Source organism: Euphorbia lathyris, chromosome 7 (assembly GCF_963576675.1).
Source record: "Euphorbia lathyris chromosome 7, ddEupLath1.1, whole genome shotgun sequence".
Taxonomy (NCBI): Eukaryota; Viridiplantae; Streptophyta; class Magnoliopsida; order Malpighiales; family Euphorbiaceae; genus Euphorbia; species Euphorbia lathyris.
In genome coordinates, this window is record NC_088916.1 from 10,854,000 (window position 1) to 10,873,476 (window position 19,477).

Consider the following 19,477-nt stretch of genomic DNA (forward strand, 5'->3'; position numbering starts at 1 on the left):
ACTCGCAATCAAATTATTTTTGAGGGTGAATCCCGTTGCGTCTCGATAGCCTTAAGATGGATATGGCGAGGCATTAAAGACTCCTCGGGTTTGGTAGGGGGTCACGTTTGGAACTCTGCTGTTGAACTCCATATTCTTTCTAAGCTAGGCGCTGTAAGGCGCTTTCCTTGTGCTCCTCGGATCATTACGGTCTGCTAGCAGAGGCCGCCCGAGCATTGGATCAAGATCAACATAGATGCCTCGGTTGCGAGGGGCAGTGCTGGCTGCGGTGGTGTGATCAGATCTTCTTCTGGTAGTTGGTTGGGTGGTTTTGCTTTTTCGCTAGATTTCCAGTTTGCTTATCTTGCGGAACTAACAGCAGCTATTAGAGCCGTGCGTCTGGCTATTGATCGAGGCTGGAGAGTGACTCCACCTTTGTCGTTCATGCTTTCCGTTCCAAGTCTAGTGTTGTCCCGTGGGTGATTAAACAGGACTGGCTGAAGTGCATCAGCCTTATGCAGTCTATTCGAGTGGTTGTTTCTCACGTCTTCAGAGAGGGGAATGCTGTGGCAGACACTCTTGCAAATTTTGGCCGGACAATGACAGGTTTTCAATGGTGGGACTCGGTGCCAAGCTTTTGTAGTTCAGTTCACCTTAGGGATGTTAGGGGAGGCGCTAATTATCGCTTTTCTTAATTCCTGTATTTGATTAATTCTTTGTTCTTTATTATTTTCTTCCTTTTTGCGTTATGCTTTTAATAAAGGGGTTCGGGGTCTTGCGCGGGGGTGCCAGCCTGGCTGGGATGTCCGTCGCTTTCCTCGGTAACAAAAAAAAAATGTATTTCTTTATCAAATTAGTCCGGATTAGATTTTAGAGAGTTTTGGTTTTTTGAGAGTATTTGAGAATTTGATGAAAGGGTATTCTAGTCTTTTTCTGAGGTTAAGTGTGGGAAATTATGGCTAAGAATAGCAATCCACTTAGTAAATGGGATAAGAATCGAATTTGACTCTAACATTTTCGGTGGAGTGCGTATTTAATCCTAATATATTAAGTTGTGAAAAATCAACCTTAATTTTTTCAAACAAGATTAATTTAACCCTAACTTTACAGAAAATTTTTAAAAACTCGTTTGAATCCATTAAACACGGACTCTTCCCCGGGGGCGCCGTGGCCGTGTCGGACTCGCCGGACTCGAGGACTCGACGATGACACGGATGGGACTCGACAGTGACACGGTAGGGACTCCGCGGGACACGGTGGAGACTCGGCTAATGGTGAAAATATGTAAAAGTTTAGGTTTTTTTTAAATCTTTTAAAACCTATGGTTCAATTACAAAATTTGACAAAAAAAAAACTAAACTACATCTAATTCTCACCTCTGTATCGCGATTATAAACGCTCAGGGTTTCTTTCTCTTCCTTCTTCGATTTTTTTTGCGATTTACTATTTTTAGTGATTCTCCTGCGATTTCATTTTCTTTCTTCCTCTTCTTTCTTGTCGTTGTCTTGTCTGATTTCATCCGCACCAAAATCCTTGCGATTTCATCATTGCTATTAGATAATGACTTATTTGTGATTTAGCAAGTTTTTTTATATATTTTATATTTTATATCTAATATATATAAAATTAATTATATAAAATTTACCGTGTCTAGCCGCACCCATGTCATATTTTCTAAAAATGTCGTTTTCTGTATCCGCATCCGTGTCTGTATCCGTATCCGCATCCGAGTCGGTGTTTCATAGGTTTGAATGATATTTATGTGTCATGGGACCTTACAAACACTACAAAAAAAAAAAAGGAGTTTCAAGTACAAATTGCTAGCGACAAATTACAGCTCTTGTACTTAATTATACATTTTAAATTAATATAGGGGACTATTTTACATTTTGTATCCGTTTGTTTTATAAGTCAGACAACTTTAATTAATTAAAAATATAAATTGGATATATTTAATTGTTTTTTATCAAAAGGCACCAAACAACCGACTGAGTTTCTCATTTATTTTTAATCGTTTGGTTTATAATGCCCAAAGTTTTCTAAGATCCATATGCCAATTCCTTCTACACCATTACTGTATGTAAACACGTTTGGTTCTAAATTTGCTAATCAGACCTAGTTATCAATTTCTTATCATATGAATACCATCTATTTTAGAGGAGTTGTTTTTGGAACATAGTTAGACTATTCTGATATGTACACTGTGTTTTGGGATTAACATACGATATTTTTGTTCCATTCAGGACTATGCACCAATTGTTGGCGGAGGTAGCAAAACGTTGGCTTAGCATCAATTAACCAGGCTAGTTATTGTGGTGAGAAGTAAAAGGTACATATCTTTATTTTGGTACTTTTATTTTGAAAACTCCCTTGATACGTAAGTTAGATTGTATTTGAAAATTGAGAGGAAAACATGGATATTATAATTTTATTCTAGAATTGGTATGTAGTATATTACCTTAATTGGGGATGGGATTTTGGACTCAATTCCTATGTGGCTATGGGATTTAAGTCCACCTTTCATCTACTGTTTTAATTCCTACAACGTGACTTCTCAACTTTCAACTTCTCTTGTGCTGATTAGAGATGGAATTGCTAGCATAACAGTTGATAGTGCATGGAGAAGAGCTATTGCGTATCAATTGTATCAACTCTTTTTGTTTCTTCTGTTCTGAAAATATAGAAAAATTATTATGACTGCTAACTAATTTAAAAGACAGTATCAAGTGCTGTCCAAAACAATTAAAAAAGAACATGTACTCCCATCCATAGGCACAAAAGCCATGTGATAAAAACTAATGATTTTTAAATAAAAGCATTGCCAAGCTTTCTTTTCATTCCCCTGTGGTTAATAGGAGATACGTTTCTTGAGGTGTTCAACTTCTCGACTACGGTGCTCGATCAAAACAATAAAAGCCTCTTCTTACTCTCTAACGCTTGTACCTTCCCCTCTTTCTCTTTCTCTTTCTCCTTCTCTGTTCCCTTCCCTGGTCATCGAGTTTGGGTCACAACTATGTTGATAGGTCATGGAATAAATGTTACCAAATAATAGGTCAGACAAACAACAATATTTATAGAGCAGGGGCCCAATAGTGCTTTGAGCCAATAAAAGTTCATGTTTCTGGCTTGCAATTGAGCTAATTGTAAACTTCATAGCTGATGTGGAAGGCTGAGCCTCAAATCTGCAAAGGTTAAGGGGCAGGCCAAAATTGATAGTTAATGGATTTTGTTGGGGTACTATTTTGGTAGTAAGCCTATAATTCCTAAGGATAACTTCTCCAGAATAAAATTTAGTTTCTAGGAACTTTCTTCAGCTTTTCAGTAAATTTGTCTCTGTAAACATGAAAAATCTTTTTCACTCTAATATTGATTGGACTTGGCACATATCATATCAAATGGCTAATATGGTTGAGTGAAATATTGTTTTTGTAACCAAAATATTGTTGTTCTAATTGGTTAAAATCTGTATGCAATTATGATTTTCTCTTTCCAAGTTATGGTGCACTCCACTTGTCAACATTAGATGCAGCTATTTAAGAAAGCAAATGAACACAGTACCAAAAATTGTTTATGTCATGTATATTGGAGGAATATATGAATAGAAGATATTTGGTGTAATGCATATTTACACCCTTAAACTTGGCAAGTCTTGCTTATTGGCACTCTGAACTTTTAAAATAATCTATCACACACCTATATTTGGCTTTAAAAACCTATCACACACCAACTATAGGTGTGTGATATGTTTTTAAAGCCAACTATGAGTGTGTGATAGATTATTTTAGAAGTTCAGGGTGCCAATAGGCAAAACGTGCCAACTTTAAAGGTTTAAATATACATTAAGCCAAAATCCTTTTACTTAGTATTTATTATTTAATGGGATGCCCCTCTTGGCTTCTTATAAGATGGTTAATGTAGATGTGCAAAGGAAAAAAAAGAAGAAAAAAGGAAATGTTTTGTTTCTGATCTTCTTTAGTTACCTGAAAGTGAAAAACAAAATATTACTACCGGAAACGAGAGAAAAGGTTTGATAGAAAGAGGGAATTTTTTATATTGGCTAGTCGTTGACATTTATTTCCCAGCAAAATATGGCAATCAATAGGTGAAAAGGATTGGGCGAAAAAAGTCTGAGGTTTAGTTGTGTTATGACGTTGTGATTTAGGCCTTAGTCATGATGCCATGTAGAAAGAAAGTTTCTGCTATGCATTCTTTTCCTCCCATTATAACCTGGGTTATTGACTTTTTAATATTATTTTTTGGTTTGGTCTCTGGATCCATGTGCAAAATTTGATAGAACAGTGTCTTCAGTTTGTACATGAACCAGAGAGAAGTTGTGGAAACATTGTTAGCGCAGGTAAAAATTGAACCTGGCTTCACTGAACTTGGTAACTGTTCTAACAAAGTTAATGTCTCTTGAAACATTATACCATGTACTCTAAATGTTAGCTTTTACCTATGGTGGGCACACATTCAATGTAGTCTATTACTACAAGACAAAGGGAATTGTGTGCCTCCTTTTCTGATGATGCCAAGTGAGTTGATCAATTTAAAGTCAGTTGCAGGATTGACTGATTCCTATTTTTTTTTCCTGTATGGCCGTATATTGTTCCATTAATATTCCATCAAACAGTATCTGATTAACTTTATCCCTTAAGAAACTGAAAATCTTCATTTGCCTTATCATTCTTTTAACGAGTAAAATTAGGTTCATGAGAAGTACCTGACCTGGACTGAATGTCTAAATGATGGGTAAGGATGAAGGGTGCAATAATCCATGTCTTTGTTTCTACATTGGTTATTCTTCAATATTGAATTAATGCTTCGACTATATGTCTAGGTATATAATGTATTCTATTAGTTTTGTGGTAGAGTTTTTTAGTTTCAAAGTAGAATGAAAGTGGGATAAAATCTTGATTTCCTGAATATTCTTATTCACTACAAGAAATTTTTTTTTTTTGCAACAGATGAAGTCGTTGCTAAAAATATTTTTCGCAACGACATCTCCACTTTTGCAACAACTTCTGGTCGTTATGAGAAGTTCTGTTGCTAAAGGTTTCTGCAACGACTTACTGTTGTTGCCAAAAATATATATTTGGCAACAACACTCTTGTTGCAAAAAGTTTATTGTTGCCAAATCTTGAGCATATGTGAGAGAATGAAAGGTTTCTTTTGCAACAACATGTTGTTGCTATTTATTGTAACATTTCACAACAAGTTCTGATGTTGCTATATATATTAGTTTTCTCAACAACATTTGACGTTGTTATACATTTTGAAGTACTGCAACAACACATGTCGTTGCTATTAATTTTGACGATTTGCTACAACTACTGTCGTTGCTAATGTTATATTAATGGTAACAACTGTTATGTTGCCAAAGTAATTTTCCAGCCATAAATTTTCGATTTTAAATTTATTTTCCAAAAAATATAAAAACTGTGATTTTTTTATTAATTTATTTGGATTGAAGGGAACTCTATATATATATCAACAATTAAAAAAATAGAGTCTTTAGGTACCAATTATTTAAAAAATTATTGTACCATAATCATCTAAAATTGTACAAAAGAAATGATGTAGGAAAGACGAAACTAGAATAAATATGCTTTGCAAGGATGGAATAAGTTATACTAAAAATCAAAAATCAATTACAATGATGGAACAATATATACTATTCAATTATGTTTCTCCTAATCCTTTCATGATCACATGCTATGCTAAAACTAATTTTAATTTCAATGTCAAAAAAACCTTAGTGTTTTTAGGGGATAAGGTACCAAAATAAGCCTATGGTTTTTGGGACAGTATCAATTTAGGTTCAACGTACAAAATAGCAACAATATAGGCTTAACATTTAAAAAAGGGTACCAATATAGGCCTCGATAACGGATTGGATACGTATATTGATGCTATTTTGTACGTGAAGGGAGAAATCGGAACTTTACAGATTAATAAGAATGACGTATCCAATCTGTTATTGAGGCCTAAATTGATATAATTTTTTAAACGTTAAGCCTATATTAGTGTTATTTTGTACGTGGAGCCTAAATTGATACTTCCTTAAAAACCATAGACCTATTTTGGTACCTTATCCCTATTTTTAACTATTTCTTCCCATATAAATGATAACATAAACACGTTATATACATATGTGCATATCTAATTGAGTACTTATTATGGGCTTCATTAACCACATCCAAAATGGATTGTGCATATCTATTCCGTCCATCTACAACATCAAGTGGTCTGCATTGTTTCTCTTGGGAAAAATAAGTATCTGCAATACATTTTTCTCCTAATTGAGAAGTTCAATACCAAAACAAGACTAATTTAATCAACTACAATTCATAACCGCCAATAATAAATATATTAGAACTGCACAAGTTGATTTTTCACACAACTCATTTTGCAGTTTAGACAGGTAACTAATGCAGCAACAAAAAACTGCTGGTAATAACATGTAAATCTACAATTTTTCATCTCTACGAGTTCATAGATTTTAGTAGATATTTTCAGATGTTATATACCCAAAATCATCAGTTTACACTTTATAATATCCCAGGTTATATCCTACACCCAAAATAAGATAAAAGTGGAAATGATACATGGTATTCTGACACCAAAGCAGGTGAATTAGGACCAAGTTTTGCTTGTAAGATTTCTCTTTAAACACTCTCTTTCTATCATGTGCATGAACATCCTCAGAAACATAAAAATATACCAAAAAACAATGTAAAAGACAATTAATCCTCTGCAATCCTAATAAAAGAGCTTATAATCATAACAATGAATAAACTAAAACTTGTACCATTCTATATTGGCTTTAGTAGTCCAATAGGCAATTTAAAAACGCATTCCCTATTTGCAGCAGAAGTATATGATGATGATTATGCTCCTGTACCTGCAAGAAAACCAATAGTTTGTATTATGCCAAAAGAAAGATAAAAGACCTGAAGAGTATGATTTCCACAAACTAATATAGTTGAAAGACAAAAAGCATCAATAATTGAAAAGCAAACGAATAGAAAAATCAATTTTATTGGTTTTCCTGATTGTTCAGCTACCATAAATGGCTTCTAAATACTTAGAACATAAAATGAAAAATTAGAATTAGTGGAAGGGTTAAATTAATCAATAACAGCAAACCCCTATCTCAAAAAAAGAAAATATCAACATCTCATTCATCTTTAAAATTAAACCAAATTTTATAAACAACCAAATTTGCTGTCTCCTAGACAGTCTCCTTTCTCAGCACAATGAACATACTCCATGCCAACAAGACACGTGATAGAGGATAAATCTAATCCTAATTGGATCACAGACTGCCTTAAAAAATATGCCAACAATTATAGGATCAGAAAGAACAGGGGGCATTCAACATTTATTATTCAAATAAAATGTGTTGTTTCAACACACAAAAAAAAAGAACTACGTACTTACATTTCAGGTCGCTTATGGGGAGAAAGTGCATCGGAACATTGAAATCTATACAAACCATCACAAGGGTTTCATCATTATTCATTTGACAAATCATTTAATTAAAATTCAAACAACTTCCGCAAAATATAGCAAAATATACATACCAAGCTTGATTTAAACTTCTCCACAAACTTGTTAATCTTGACTGGTTCACTTCTCTTCTCCAACTCCCTTAGCCTCCTCCTTAAAGTCCTATTTCCGCTCTTCCCAAAATTGGCTAAACTTAACAAGCTTTCTCTTTCTCTTAACCCTATTAAACTCCCCATTTACATTTATATCCTAATCCTCCAGATCCGCTAATATCGATGTCCTTATAGCAGATAAATCAATCCCTAGCTTCGCCCTCCGAAACAATGAGATCTTCTGCTGAAATTTCTTCACGAAATTAATTTATGTGGGCATCAAGGACGGAAACGAATTGACCATTGGAGGTGTAGAGATAAGAAGAGTGTGACCATTGAAGGCTGCCATTTTGAGAAATGGGGTGGTTGAAGAAGAGAAAGGTTTCCTTTAGAGAAGATGAAGAGAGGGGCCGCGCAAACAATGAAAAAAAACATTAGGTTTTAGAACTTATATTTTATACTGTTACACACTCATTGTTTTTGCAACAACAACTGTTATTCAATGTTTTTTAAATATATTAAAAAATATACTAATAATAAAATAAGAAATATTTTTTAATATTTATTAAAATATATAAAAAAAATAGAAAATATAGTTTAAATACTCAATTTAATTTGCATGAAAAATAAAATGTTTTTATATTTATATTATTCATAATAAATAATTAAATGAATGTTAGTGTAATAATTTAATTATTTATAGGCTTAATATATATAAATCTATTTTAATTTTATGATTAGTCTACTAATTATTAATATTAAAAATCAAATATTAATTGAAATATAAAATATAATTTAAATAATTAATGTACTTACTTTTAATCAGCATAATAATTTTCTTTCGCAACGACCTCTTTTATAGCCAAAATATTTCAGTTTTACGCAACAACACTTTGTTGTTGCTGTAAAACACTTTGTTGTTGTTGTAAATGTATTCATTTACAGTAACAATATATAGTCGTTGTTGTAAATGCATTTACTTACAACAATAATATATACTCGTTGTTGTAAATTCTTTCATTTTCAGCAACAACACTATGTCATTGCTTTAAGTTTTGACATATACAGCAACAACATTTTGTCGTTACTATAAATTCTTTAATTTATAGCAACGAAATTATTGTTGCCAAAGTTGCTACTTATTTTTCACAAACCCCATACCTCGAATTTTTTGAAGGAGACTTATCTCAAATTAATGGCAACAAGCATTGGCAACGACATAAAGGTTTTCGTTGCTAAAGTTCATTTATAGCAACGCGTTTTTCTCTTGTTGCCAAAAATGGTTGTAGTGGTTGTTGAGAGCTTTTTATGCAACCAGGCTAGCATGAGCCCATTATAGTATTGAAAATGGAACCAAATTGAATTGTGGATTGAGTTTATGATTTGCTAGTCAACTTCTACGATTTACAACTCACAAGTCAACTTCTATAACTTTCTATAACAATTTCTTACCAAGCATAATAATAAATTTGTTTGCCTTCTAAATTATTTTGACTTGTTTAGAATTGCTATTTTCATGTTTGCCAATCACTTCTCCTGCACTATCTTTTCCCCTATTTCGTTATTCTCTTTCATTTCTTGTGTCATTCTTGCTTCGTTTCTTGTTTCTTGCTTGCCCGTACAACATAAAGGGGACCATCAAAGACAACTGATAATTAGTGATATGGAGATGATTACCAATAGACCAGCTTTTCGATAATCCTTGTATTTTGAATGACGAATGAAAAAATGTTCCATTATGTAATATGTGAAAAAAGAGAAACTCTGGAAACTACTGTTTTATTTGAGATGCAATTGTGAAGATGGATGTATGAAGTTGGAAAATGATTTCTACTTATCACTTGCAATCTTAATTTTTCTACTTGACACATGATGTTGTAGTAGCTGGTGGTTATCTTGCTCGAGTTTTAGCATTCTGAGAATCGGAATAGCACATTTGATAATTGATTCGATAATTATAGATGAAATCTACTTTGAATTTTGATAGGGGGCAGCCAAAACTATGAGTTTATGTGTTTTTAGATGTTTGGTTTAATACATGAAAGAATTTGATTATGAAGCTTGTATTTTATGTGAATGGTTTTTGGACTAAGAAATTATTTGTACCAGGTTGTAAAAAGGTTAATTGAATTGTTAAGAGTATGAAGAGTGTAAAAAAGGGCAAGAAGTACGAGAGGAGATTACACCCGATACTTAAACCTCACCCACCTACCTTAAATGATTATTCCGATGAAGATACAATTTTCCCGTCACTAAGTCAAGAAATGCCTACTTTAGATGCAAATCAAGGTAAAAAGATAACATTTTTTAATCATTTAACTTTTATTTTCCTATAATGGTGTATGATATTATATATGTTAAATTTTGTTTCATAGAGGGATGGAGACAAATTTTAAGAGGAAAGCAGGTACATGGTGCTGCTAACATTAATGAAACTAGAAATGCAGCTGCACAGACACCATCATCTATTGCGCCAATAAACGGTACATTATATTCAAGTTTTGATTTATTTTCTATGCTTGTATTTAATATGAATAAACTATTTATGATATCTAATAATTATTTTATTTTATCAATTAAGATTTAAGAAATAAAAGAATTACATCGGCTAGTCCTCATACACGTGCTACTATTGATGATGAAGGCGTGCATTCTTCGCTACGTCGATCTACTCTCGGTATAGTTGCGGTTATTATAATTTTCATTTATTGAGTTTCTTTATAAATGTTTTTAAGAATGTATAATAACTCTTTGTTTGTTACATAATATTAGACAAAAAGAGGCATAATTTAAATAACAATGCTGATAATGAACTGGTTACCGAGATGGGTGCTCGTCACTTGCAAGGTTCTGACAATCCACAATCTGATAATCTCATTGATAATTATGAATCCAACTATCCTTGCCCATCAGACACAGAGATAAGCCCTGAAAATTCTGAAACTTTTCGAGGTTTGTTTCATTTTTAATTTAACATTTTTTAGCGCTTCATACGAAAAATTAGAATATCTTCATTCTTTTTTTTAATTAAGTACTGTTGTTACTTATTTTTAGGGAGATCAGTTGGTGGTAGGGGACCATACAAAGGAATGGATCTCGACAAACTTACCAATGGAAGGAAAAACAAATTAGTTGTTTTCATTCCACCCGGCAAATATTTTAGACCAATTGGGAAACACTCTAATAAATTATCATCATGGTTAGGATACTGCGCAAGAATCTATGGACCTCCAACTGAGCCTTGGGATGAAATTGAAAAGAAGCACAGGTCCCGTTTATGGGCTATGGTTCAGGTAAATATCATTTTATGTACGACCAATTTTAAAAAATTGTGTATATTGTTAAATTTTATTAAATATTTCATGAAATTACATATTGTACAGGACTATTTTGATGTTAGTACTGATGAAAAGTTGAAGAAGCGTGAAGAGTTAGGAAAGGTCGAGCACGACAGGCCAGAAATGAAAAGGGCTAAGTTTGAGTACTTTTGTTTCTTTCAGATGAAGACAGCATATCGCAGATGGAAACATAAATTACATAGCCAATATCGCAAGTATACTAATGATGATGAACGTTTGAAACATGTTCCTAAAGAACTATCTGCATATGCTTGGAAAGACATGCTTAAAGTTTTTGGAAGCAAAGATTTTTAGGTAAATATCTAATGTTTTGTTTCATTTATTATGTGATGGTTAGTATGTATTATTTTCAGTTTAAATCAATGTTTTCTTACACATTACTTGTAGGAACGGAGTTATATTAATTCAACTAATCGTGCTTCTCAAATAGTAGTTTCTTCAACTGGTCCAACCCCTTTTGCACAAGTAGAGTATAAAATGGTAAATATATAGGGCAACTCTTATCAATTATTTTTAAAAGTTTTGGCTAGTTCCTTTTAAGATGATTATACTATTAATGTTGAAGATGGATGAGGAATTAGGCGAATTGCCAAAGGCTTCTGATGTGTGGAAGGCCACTTATGGAATTATAGATGACCAAGGACAAAATACATTCAGTGATTCAGAATCAAGAAGGATTTATGTAAGTGATAGAACTTTTTAAGCAATTACATTAGTATACTTGTCAAACTAGATTAACCTTTGTTTCATAAGCTTATTTTATGTGTTTTTATTGATGTTGCAATTCTGATTTACAAATATAATCATCAAAACTCGTTGCTTTTCTTGTACTTGGTTGGCATGCCTGAAATGTTCTTATGACATTTTTAGATTCAGAATATAATCTTGTTACTTGGTCATTTATCAATGTCTTAAGCATGAGTATCCTAACCATTATAATTACCATTATGGTTTAGGTAATTATTGTTTTAGTATCAGAGAAACCAAAGTCTAATGTAGAACTCTGCATCTAAAGCATACTGGAGAACTAATGTACTAGTTTATATGGAATGTGCAGGTTGTGAACTTTACATAATGCTGAAATTTATTTTCTTAAATCTAAGGGATAAGGTACTAAAATAAGCCTATGATTTTTGGGAAAATTTATGTGTAATATCAATAACGTGTCTCGTTCTGTTATCGAGGCCTAAATTAGTACTATTTTGTACATGGAGCCTAAATTGATGCTTCTCCAAAAACCATAGGCCTATTTTGGTACCTTATCCCTGAATCTAATTTCAAGCGAAATCTCTATTATATATGATCTGATGTTTATGATTGAGTTATGAGACAATTGGTGATTGATTGGTCTATACCATTATATATGTTTAGGCTTCTTTTAGGTACTCTTTTTATGACTAAGTTTGTTTCATATCTTTATACTCGGTTTATTAAATTTCACTTATTTTACGTAATGCAGGAAGATATGAAAAGGGTTGAGGATCAACCAATAAATGATAATGAGTCTATTCCCACACCAGATCATGTGCTACAGCAGGTATTGGGAGTTAGATCGGGATATGTTCGTGGTAAGGGATTGGGATATAAAGCAAGTACTAGAGGAATGATGTCTAATGGTAAAAGTGATGAAGTTAATGCGCTTAAAAATGAGGTTGCAAGACTGACAGCTGAATTAAAGGCACAAGAAGGACATAGAAAGGCGCAAGAAGAACAAGAGCTGGAGAGACATCTGGTTTTTGAATCGTATTGCAGAAGGATGGAAGTAATGTTAAAAGAAAACAGTTCAAGGAGTACACAAAATACTTTGGTAAGTACCACTACAAGAAATCGAACTTTTTGTGGGGAAAAAATAGTGGAGAAAATTAAATCGCCACTAATTACAATACATTTGTGGGACTTTGTGATTTCGCCATAAAACATAAACATTTGTGGTGAATTTATGATTTCGCCATAGTTAATAGAATATATTGTGGGGAGTTCCAATTTCGTCACAAAACATGGTATATATTGTGGGGATTTTAATGTTCCCCACTAAACTATATACACATTAGTGGCAATTTATTGAAAGTACCCACAAAAAATCGAAAATAAATGCCGGAAGATTCCCTCCAATACTAAAACAATTCCCCCCAAATATTTGGAATAAAACAAATTAACCCTAAAACAATTGGCCTAAACCCAAATTACCCCCAAACATGAAAACCTAACTACAACTGAGACAGACAAATTGGGAACTTTCGATCGTAGTTCTCCCCCTCCCTCTCAACGATAGTCTACCTAGAAAGCTCTCCATCTTATCACTCTGTGCCGGAACCTAAAGAAAGAGAAGAGAGTTCAGTCTACAAGAAGCTGGCAGAGCTTTAGGATAAATTTTTCATCGCGTCTCTCTCTTTTATTTCTCTGCAGTATGTAATATCTTCATCGCGTCTCTCTATTTTAATTAATTCAACTTTACAATAAAAAAATTCTCTGATTTAGGTTTGAAAAAAGATTATCAATATGGCCTGGTAGTGATGAATGGTCGTCTCTAACCCATCCACCTTCATTTGTGCATTATTTTGTAAGAGATAAATAGTGGGTTTTGTTTGCAGTGTTTTCTTTTTCATTACAGCAACCATTAATGCTTGATTCTGTTTCAATTTGGAAGGATGCTATTGCAATTTAAGGTAAGCTCTCCGATTCTTCTAATTACCTACTCGATTCTTCAATAAATGACAACCCTTCATCTTATTTGGATTCTGATACTGCAATCCACTTTTTTTGTTTTTTCTCTCTCTTAGATTTGGGTGTAATTTTTTTTCCCTTTAGCTACACTTAATTGGGCTAGCATCACATCCTTATTCGTGATTATGAATCCAATCCAGACATCGACCTCCTTCTCTTCTTGTTGTTCAAATCTCTTTGCATCTGATCAATGGTATTTTGTTGATCTGTGTTTCCTCATTGTCAATTTCTACATACTATTTGATTTTAATAATTGGATGTTAAAGTTGTTTTGTAGGTGCCAAAGAAGGATAAGGCTCTGCAGCCGCCTTGGTCATCGAAGCCGGTGAAATCTGGAGAAGGTAAGCAGAATAAGAAGAAGTGGAGCAAAGGAAAGAAAATGCAGAAGGTCAACAACATGGTCTTGTTCGACTAAGCTACCTATGGTAAGCATCTATCTAAAGCCTCTAAATACAAGCTCATTACTGCTATCCACTTTGATGGTTTGAGGGTAATTCTTCTATCTCGTGTTTTAATATCTTAATTGGGTTAGCACTTTTACCATTGATGAAATTTTTGAGAGATGTGAGCTAAGATGCCAAACAAACATGATAGGACTCCTTGAATAATTATACAATTTGTTAGCATAAATATCTCACTCAAAGGCAGTTTCAACAAAATCTTATACCAATTTATTGTTTGAATAATCTCTTGTAGGATATTAAAATGCTTAGTGGTGTGCCTTAGCATCTTATGTCTCTTAGGTTATTATTATTATTATCTTTAAGTTTCTAAAGAATAAAGCCTCTGATATTTAATTTAACACACAGTGAGCCCCTAACTAACAGTTTAGCTAAAGAAGCCGTTAGTTAGGGGTTCGATCGATGTGCGAAAATTAAAATTTTAGAGCATAATTTGGTATAACAAATGATGAGGGTTCAATCATCAAAATCCTAAAAGTTCAAGGGTTTATTTGTATGGTTAGTCTAAAAATTAAGCTTGAGATCTCTGTACCTAACTAGACATCGAATGCTATCAACCAATAAAAAGTATTGGTTACTTCAAATAAATAAAGCATTCAGATGTTCCAAAATTTTTCCAGTTTTAGACATCAACTTGTTAAAACTTCTATCTCAGTCTATAGAAACAGTTAGCAATTATGTTGGATTATAACAGTTCAAAATTAATTTTTAAGAAATTTACTTTATTTATGACACAAGTTGCATGCAGTCCTTGTAAAAATACTATGTTGCACGGACACGGACATGGAAACATACACGGGAAATGTTACTTCTAAAACACAACCTTCACAAAATAGCCTTCAAGCGGACACAGACACGAAACAAGAAACGCTACTAAAGGGAAGTGTCCGTGTAACATAGTTCTAATAAATATTGGTTAAAGAATTTAATTACGTCAATACTTTCATTGGCACATCATCCTATTGTTTTACTTTCTAATTTGATGGAAAATGCGTTTTAAGTCAGAAATGTCATTTTTTAAAATGGGAATCTAAGTTCAGTGTCATGAGTTACTACTTGAATATATAGACTTATCCTCACAAATGCTTGCTTCAATGTGTATTTTCCAAAGAATTCCTGATGTAATCTACATCTATTAAGATGGGATTTCTTAATAAAATGATTATCCTTAACAACACAAAATAAAATTCACAAGTAACAGAACATAATTTGACAGCAATAGTTGGTATATTTGATGTTTCATTATCTCCAAAAGAACAAAAAACATGTCGATTTTCTTATAAAAAGTGAGAAAAAAAACCACTAAAAAGCTTCAAATTTTCTAGAATTTTAAGATAACCTTAACATTCATAAAATTTAGAACCGAAGAAATCAAGTTTCTGAAGCTCTGTGCAATTTTTATTATAGTTGGACTCGTTAGTTATACATTGAAGAGACGTGTTCAGAGGTGGTCTTCCAAGCTTTTAAGGAGATTGAAAGATGATTAATGTCCTAACATCTTTCATTTCTTCTGCAACTGATACTCTAGATAACTTATATTTTTTTCATGTTTTTCTTTATTCATATGGGATTGATAGAGTAATCTATTGAAATGCGGTTGCAGGGATTACTACGCTTCCTCTTATCTTGCAACTTCATAAAAGTAAGGAAGGTATCAGAGAATTTGCAGAGTTTTTGCACCTCACAAGGAAACAGTTCATGATTATGGTACATTTCTGAACTTTCTAACCATTATTATTTATGATTTCTATTTCATCTCTAAAGAAACAGTTCAATTTTCTACTACTATTTGTTTGAGTCTTTTGCTGCATTATTGCTGCAAATTTTGAGCATATGGTATCATTTTTTCCTGCGGCAATCTTCAAATTTCCCTAGCATTTTTGCTGCTACAATTTCATAAAATTCCCTATCGTTTTTTGCTACTATAATTTCCTAGGCTTCCCTGGCATTTTTGCTGCTGCAATCTTACACCATTTCCACTGAGTTTTTGTTGCGTTTCCTGGATGTCTCTAACGGTTTTGCTTTGTCCGAAATGGATGTTCCTGACTCATACTTGCAGTCACTTCCAAAGGTCTGCTTCTTTGAATGATCGAATTTTCGAACACAATTACATATTATTCTTAAAGTAAGTCTTATATGTTGCTCATGTATGTGGATCTAGGTATGAAGTTTATAACTTGTTTTTTTAGAACTTATAAATAGTATTTCTAGTGTCAAATGAATACCTTTTCTTGATTATCTAGTGCTAAATAGGTTTTTTTTATGTCATTGAAATAGTCGCCTATATTATGATCTTAGTCGCTTCTCATGTGTTTAGAAATGAATTTGAATGTGTATTATATGGTTATGGGTGTTAGTGTCATGCTCTTGAATTTGCATTTATACTTTTTATGCATGTTTAAGTTATTGAACATATGTTTAATATGAAGTTTATTGACAGATACATGCTGAAATAAAGTTGATCTCTATACAAAAGAATTAGTATTTGTTTAGCTCTTATATTCTTAGCTCCGCTCCATATGGAAATTTCTATTCGATCTAGCATTGAAAAATCTATCAAATGTCATGCCCTGTTTTTATTGATTGAACTTTTCCATGTTCACCAGTACAGCAACTATGTTTTCTAAACTTCTAATCTATAATTTTAACATGCTTAGTATTGATTCAAGATGTTTTGTGCTTTTACCCTTCAATGCAAGTAACAAATGCTCCATTAAATTTACCAAAATACTGGTTTATCATACCAGTTTACTAGTTTATTACTAGTAAAATGGTTTTATACCAGTTTACTTGTATAAACCAAACTGGTTATTATACCAGTAAGTAATGAACCAGTAAACTGGTCTGATTTACTAATTTATAGCAATAAACTAAATCTGAAAGCTACAGAGCTACGGCTGGGGCTTACAGGGTCCCAATCTCCTGAAAGGAATTCAGATTTTTGTTTGTTAAACTCTACCAAAATTGATGAGAAGCCTTTCTTCCCCTCGTATCCCTCAAATGATGGTTACTACTCTTCAGTGCAGAAAAATATCATTTCAGCAAACAAAAGAGGGTTCTGTGAATGAAAAGCTTAGGATTTGGGCAGCTAAAGCACAAAATACAGCTTCTCCAAAGGTATCACAGGAAAGGCCTCTCAGTAAAAATGATGCATGAACAAACCACATTGCTGCTAACAACAATAGTACTCCTGCGACCAAGTAAGGCTGGAGAGGGACCTTGCTCTAGCTCAATTATGTACTACTAGTTAACTTCTTATGCGTTGAAACATTATTCCAGGCCTCTTAAATATGGGAATGACATCTAGTCTTTCTTCCTTTTCAGAGCAAAGGTTGTGGGTTGGCCACCTATCAGGTCATGTAAGAAGAACTCCATTGCTACCTCATCAAATAACAATGAAAAAATGGATGGAAAAGTAGTGCATGGTGCTTTGTGCATCAAGGTAAGTATGGATGGAGAGGTATTTAAGGAAAGTGGACTTGTGTAACTACTCTGCATATCAGGCACTGTCTCCTACCTTCGACAAGATGTTCAGCTGCTTTACTATAGGTATGTTAAGTGGATTTTGTGAAAATTAGTAGTATTTTATATGCTGTGAACTCATATTCTACATTTTTCTATTATGATATCAAGTCAATATGGAACTAATGGTTCTTTAGAAAGAGAGATGCTGAGTCAGACTAAGTTGAAGGATCTGCTTCATGGCTCTGAGTATGTTCTCATTTATGAGGATAAAGATGCTGACTGAATGCTTGTTGGTGATTTTTCTTGGCAGTAAGTGATTATCCAGTTACGTTCTTTTTATTTTTATTTGAGGGCCGCATAAACCGTCTCTCTCACCAAACGACGACTATAACCAGGGTTCTTATTTGGATCGAAAATAGGTAAATATTGGGAAGTCTTCAGTATTTGTCGTGGTATATTGGGAAGTCTTCAGTATTTGTCGTTCACACGACCAGACATTTCATTTGCTGTCAATAAGCTCGCGCAATTCATGCATGCTCCGACGCTGACCCATTGGCAGGGAGTAAAAAGGCTGCTTCGGTACTTACAAGCTACCAAGGATCACGGTATCTTTTTCCATCGTCAATCCCCTTTATTGCTGCATGGTTACACTGATGCCGATTGGGCTGGCAACCTTGATGATCGCAAATCCACCACTGGATATGCGATTTATTTTGGACGATCTCTTGTATCCTGGACCTCTAAAAAGCAACGTTCGGTAGCTCGATCATCTACAGAAGCTGAATACCGTGCTCTTGCTACTGGTGCTTCAGAAATTGGTTGGCTGCACATTTTACTTCAGGAACTTGGTATCACTCTATCTCGGCCTCCTCGCTTGCTGTGTGACAACATCTCTGCCACTTACTTAACAGTCAACCCCATTTTTCATCATCGCAGCAAACACATAGAGGTTGACTTCTTTTTTGTGTGAGATAGGGTTGTTAAACGGTTACTCCACGTGCAATATATTCCCACCAAAGATCAGATCGCTGATCTGCTCACCAAACCACATACCAAAGCTCGTTTTCAATTTTTATGCTCCAAATTGAGCCTTTGTAAACCCCCGGCTCAAATTGCGGGAGGGTAATAGAGTATAAGGATATAATTGTAATTACGCTAGCTAGGGCTTGTATATATATACATCACTATCAATACAATATCCTCACGTTGCCTCATATCCTACAAAAACCTCTTGGATTCAAACTTTTAGAGCTGCTTGTTTTGGTGTGCCGGTTCTTCTAAGTGGTAGTATTTATATTTTGTTGAAAATCACCCTTATGTTTTATTAATATTTTAAGTATTTTTTTTTCTTAAAGAGTTGTAACTGGTACAAAATTATAATTTATTAATTAATTGGCACCTTGATGATTAATATCTCTAACACTTGAAAGCTTTATAATTTTAGTCCTAACATTGGGAGTCAAGAGCAATTTTATCTCTAACGGTTGGTAGGCAAGAGTAATTTTATCCCTCACGTTGATAAGTTGGGTCAATTTAAGCAATAATTCATCAAACTTGCTTCTCAATCATGAATCTTATCATGTACACCTTACATGAGCGTGTTTTATCACTAATTAGTAACAGATACAAACATATAGTTAGACGTGAATAAAAAAATATATAATGCCTTTTGTAGAGTTGGGGCAAAAAATTCAAATATTTTATTGAATTTATAAATATTAATCTTCAATTTATTATTAAATCACAAAAAATATAAAATCTTTTTTTAAAACCAACTGATATGTAATTGGTGCACAATAAGAAAAATAAAATATTTGTGTTTCATAATAACCCAATTTTCCAATATTAGAAGTAAAATTGCTCTTGGCTGCAATTAGAAGTAAAGTTT

The 19,477-nt window shown here is 33.3% G+C and overlaps 1 protein-coding gene across 15 annotated transcripts; it reads left to right on the forward strand.

Annotated features, from left to right (window-relative positions):
• The first annotated feature begins 2,214 nt into the window (after positions 1 to 2,214).
• Positions 2,215 to 18,803, forward strand: LOC136200804 (uncharacterized). Of its 15 annotated transcripts, none has more exons than XM_065991261.1 (18): positions 2,215 to 2,308; positions 9,690 to 9,869; positions 9,956 to 10,063; positions 10,162 to 10,257; positions 10,353 to 10,532; positions 10,635 to 10,873; positions 10,964 to 11,233; positions 11,327 to 11,419; positions 11,505 to 11,621; positions 12,399 to 13,344; positions 13,531 to 13,605; positions 13,720 to 13,856; positions 13,930 to 14,088; positions 15,728 to 15,831; positions 17,146 to 17,324; positions 17,449 to 17,673; positions 17,758 to 17,898; positions 18,009 to 18,803. In XM_065991261.1, the coding sequence occupies exons 2-7, from the start codon at positions 9,722 to 9,724 to the stop codon at positions 11,231 to 11,233; spliced, it is 1,041 nt and encodes a 346-aa protein (XP_065847333.1). In that variant the 5' UTR covers positions 2,215 to 2,308; positions 9,690 to 9,721; the 3' UTR covers positions 11,327 to 11,419; positions 11,505 to 11,621; positions 12,399 to 13,344; positions 13,531 to 13,605; positions 13,720 to 13,856; positions 13,930 to 14,088; positions 15,728 to 15,831; positions 17,146 to 17,324; positions 17,449 to 17,673; positions 17,758 to 17,898; positions 18,009 to 18,803. The 15 variants fall into 15 exon arrangements, with proteins under 15 accessions (XP_065847333.1, XP_065847337.1, XP_065847330.1 ...); XM_065991265.1 differs by having other exon boundaries at positions 12,399 to 12,746; XM_065991258.1 differs by having other exon boundaries at positions 12,399 to 13,605.
• Positions 18,804 to 19,477: the final 674 nt, after the last annotated feature.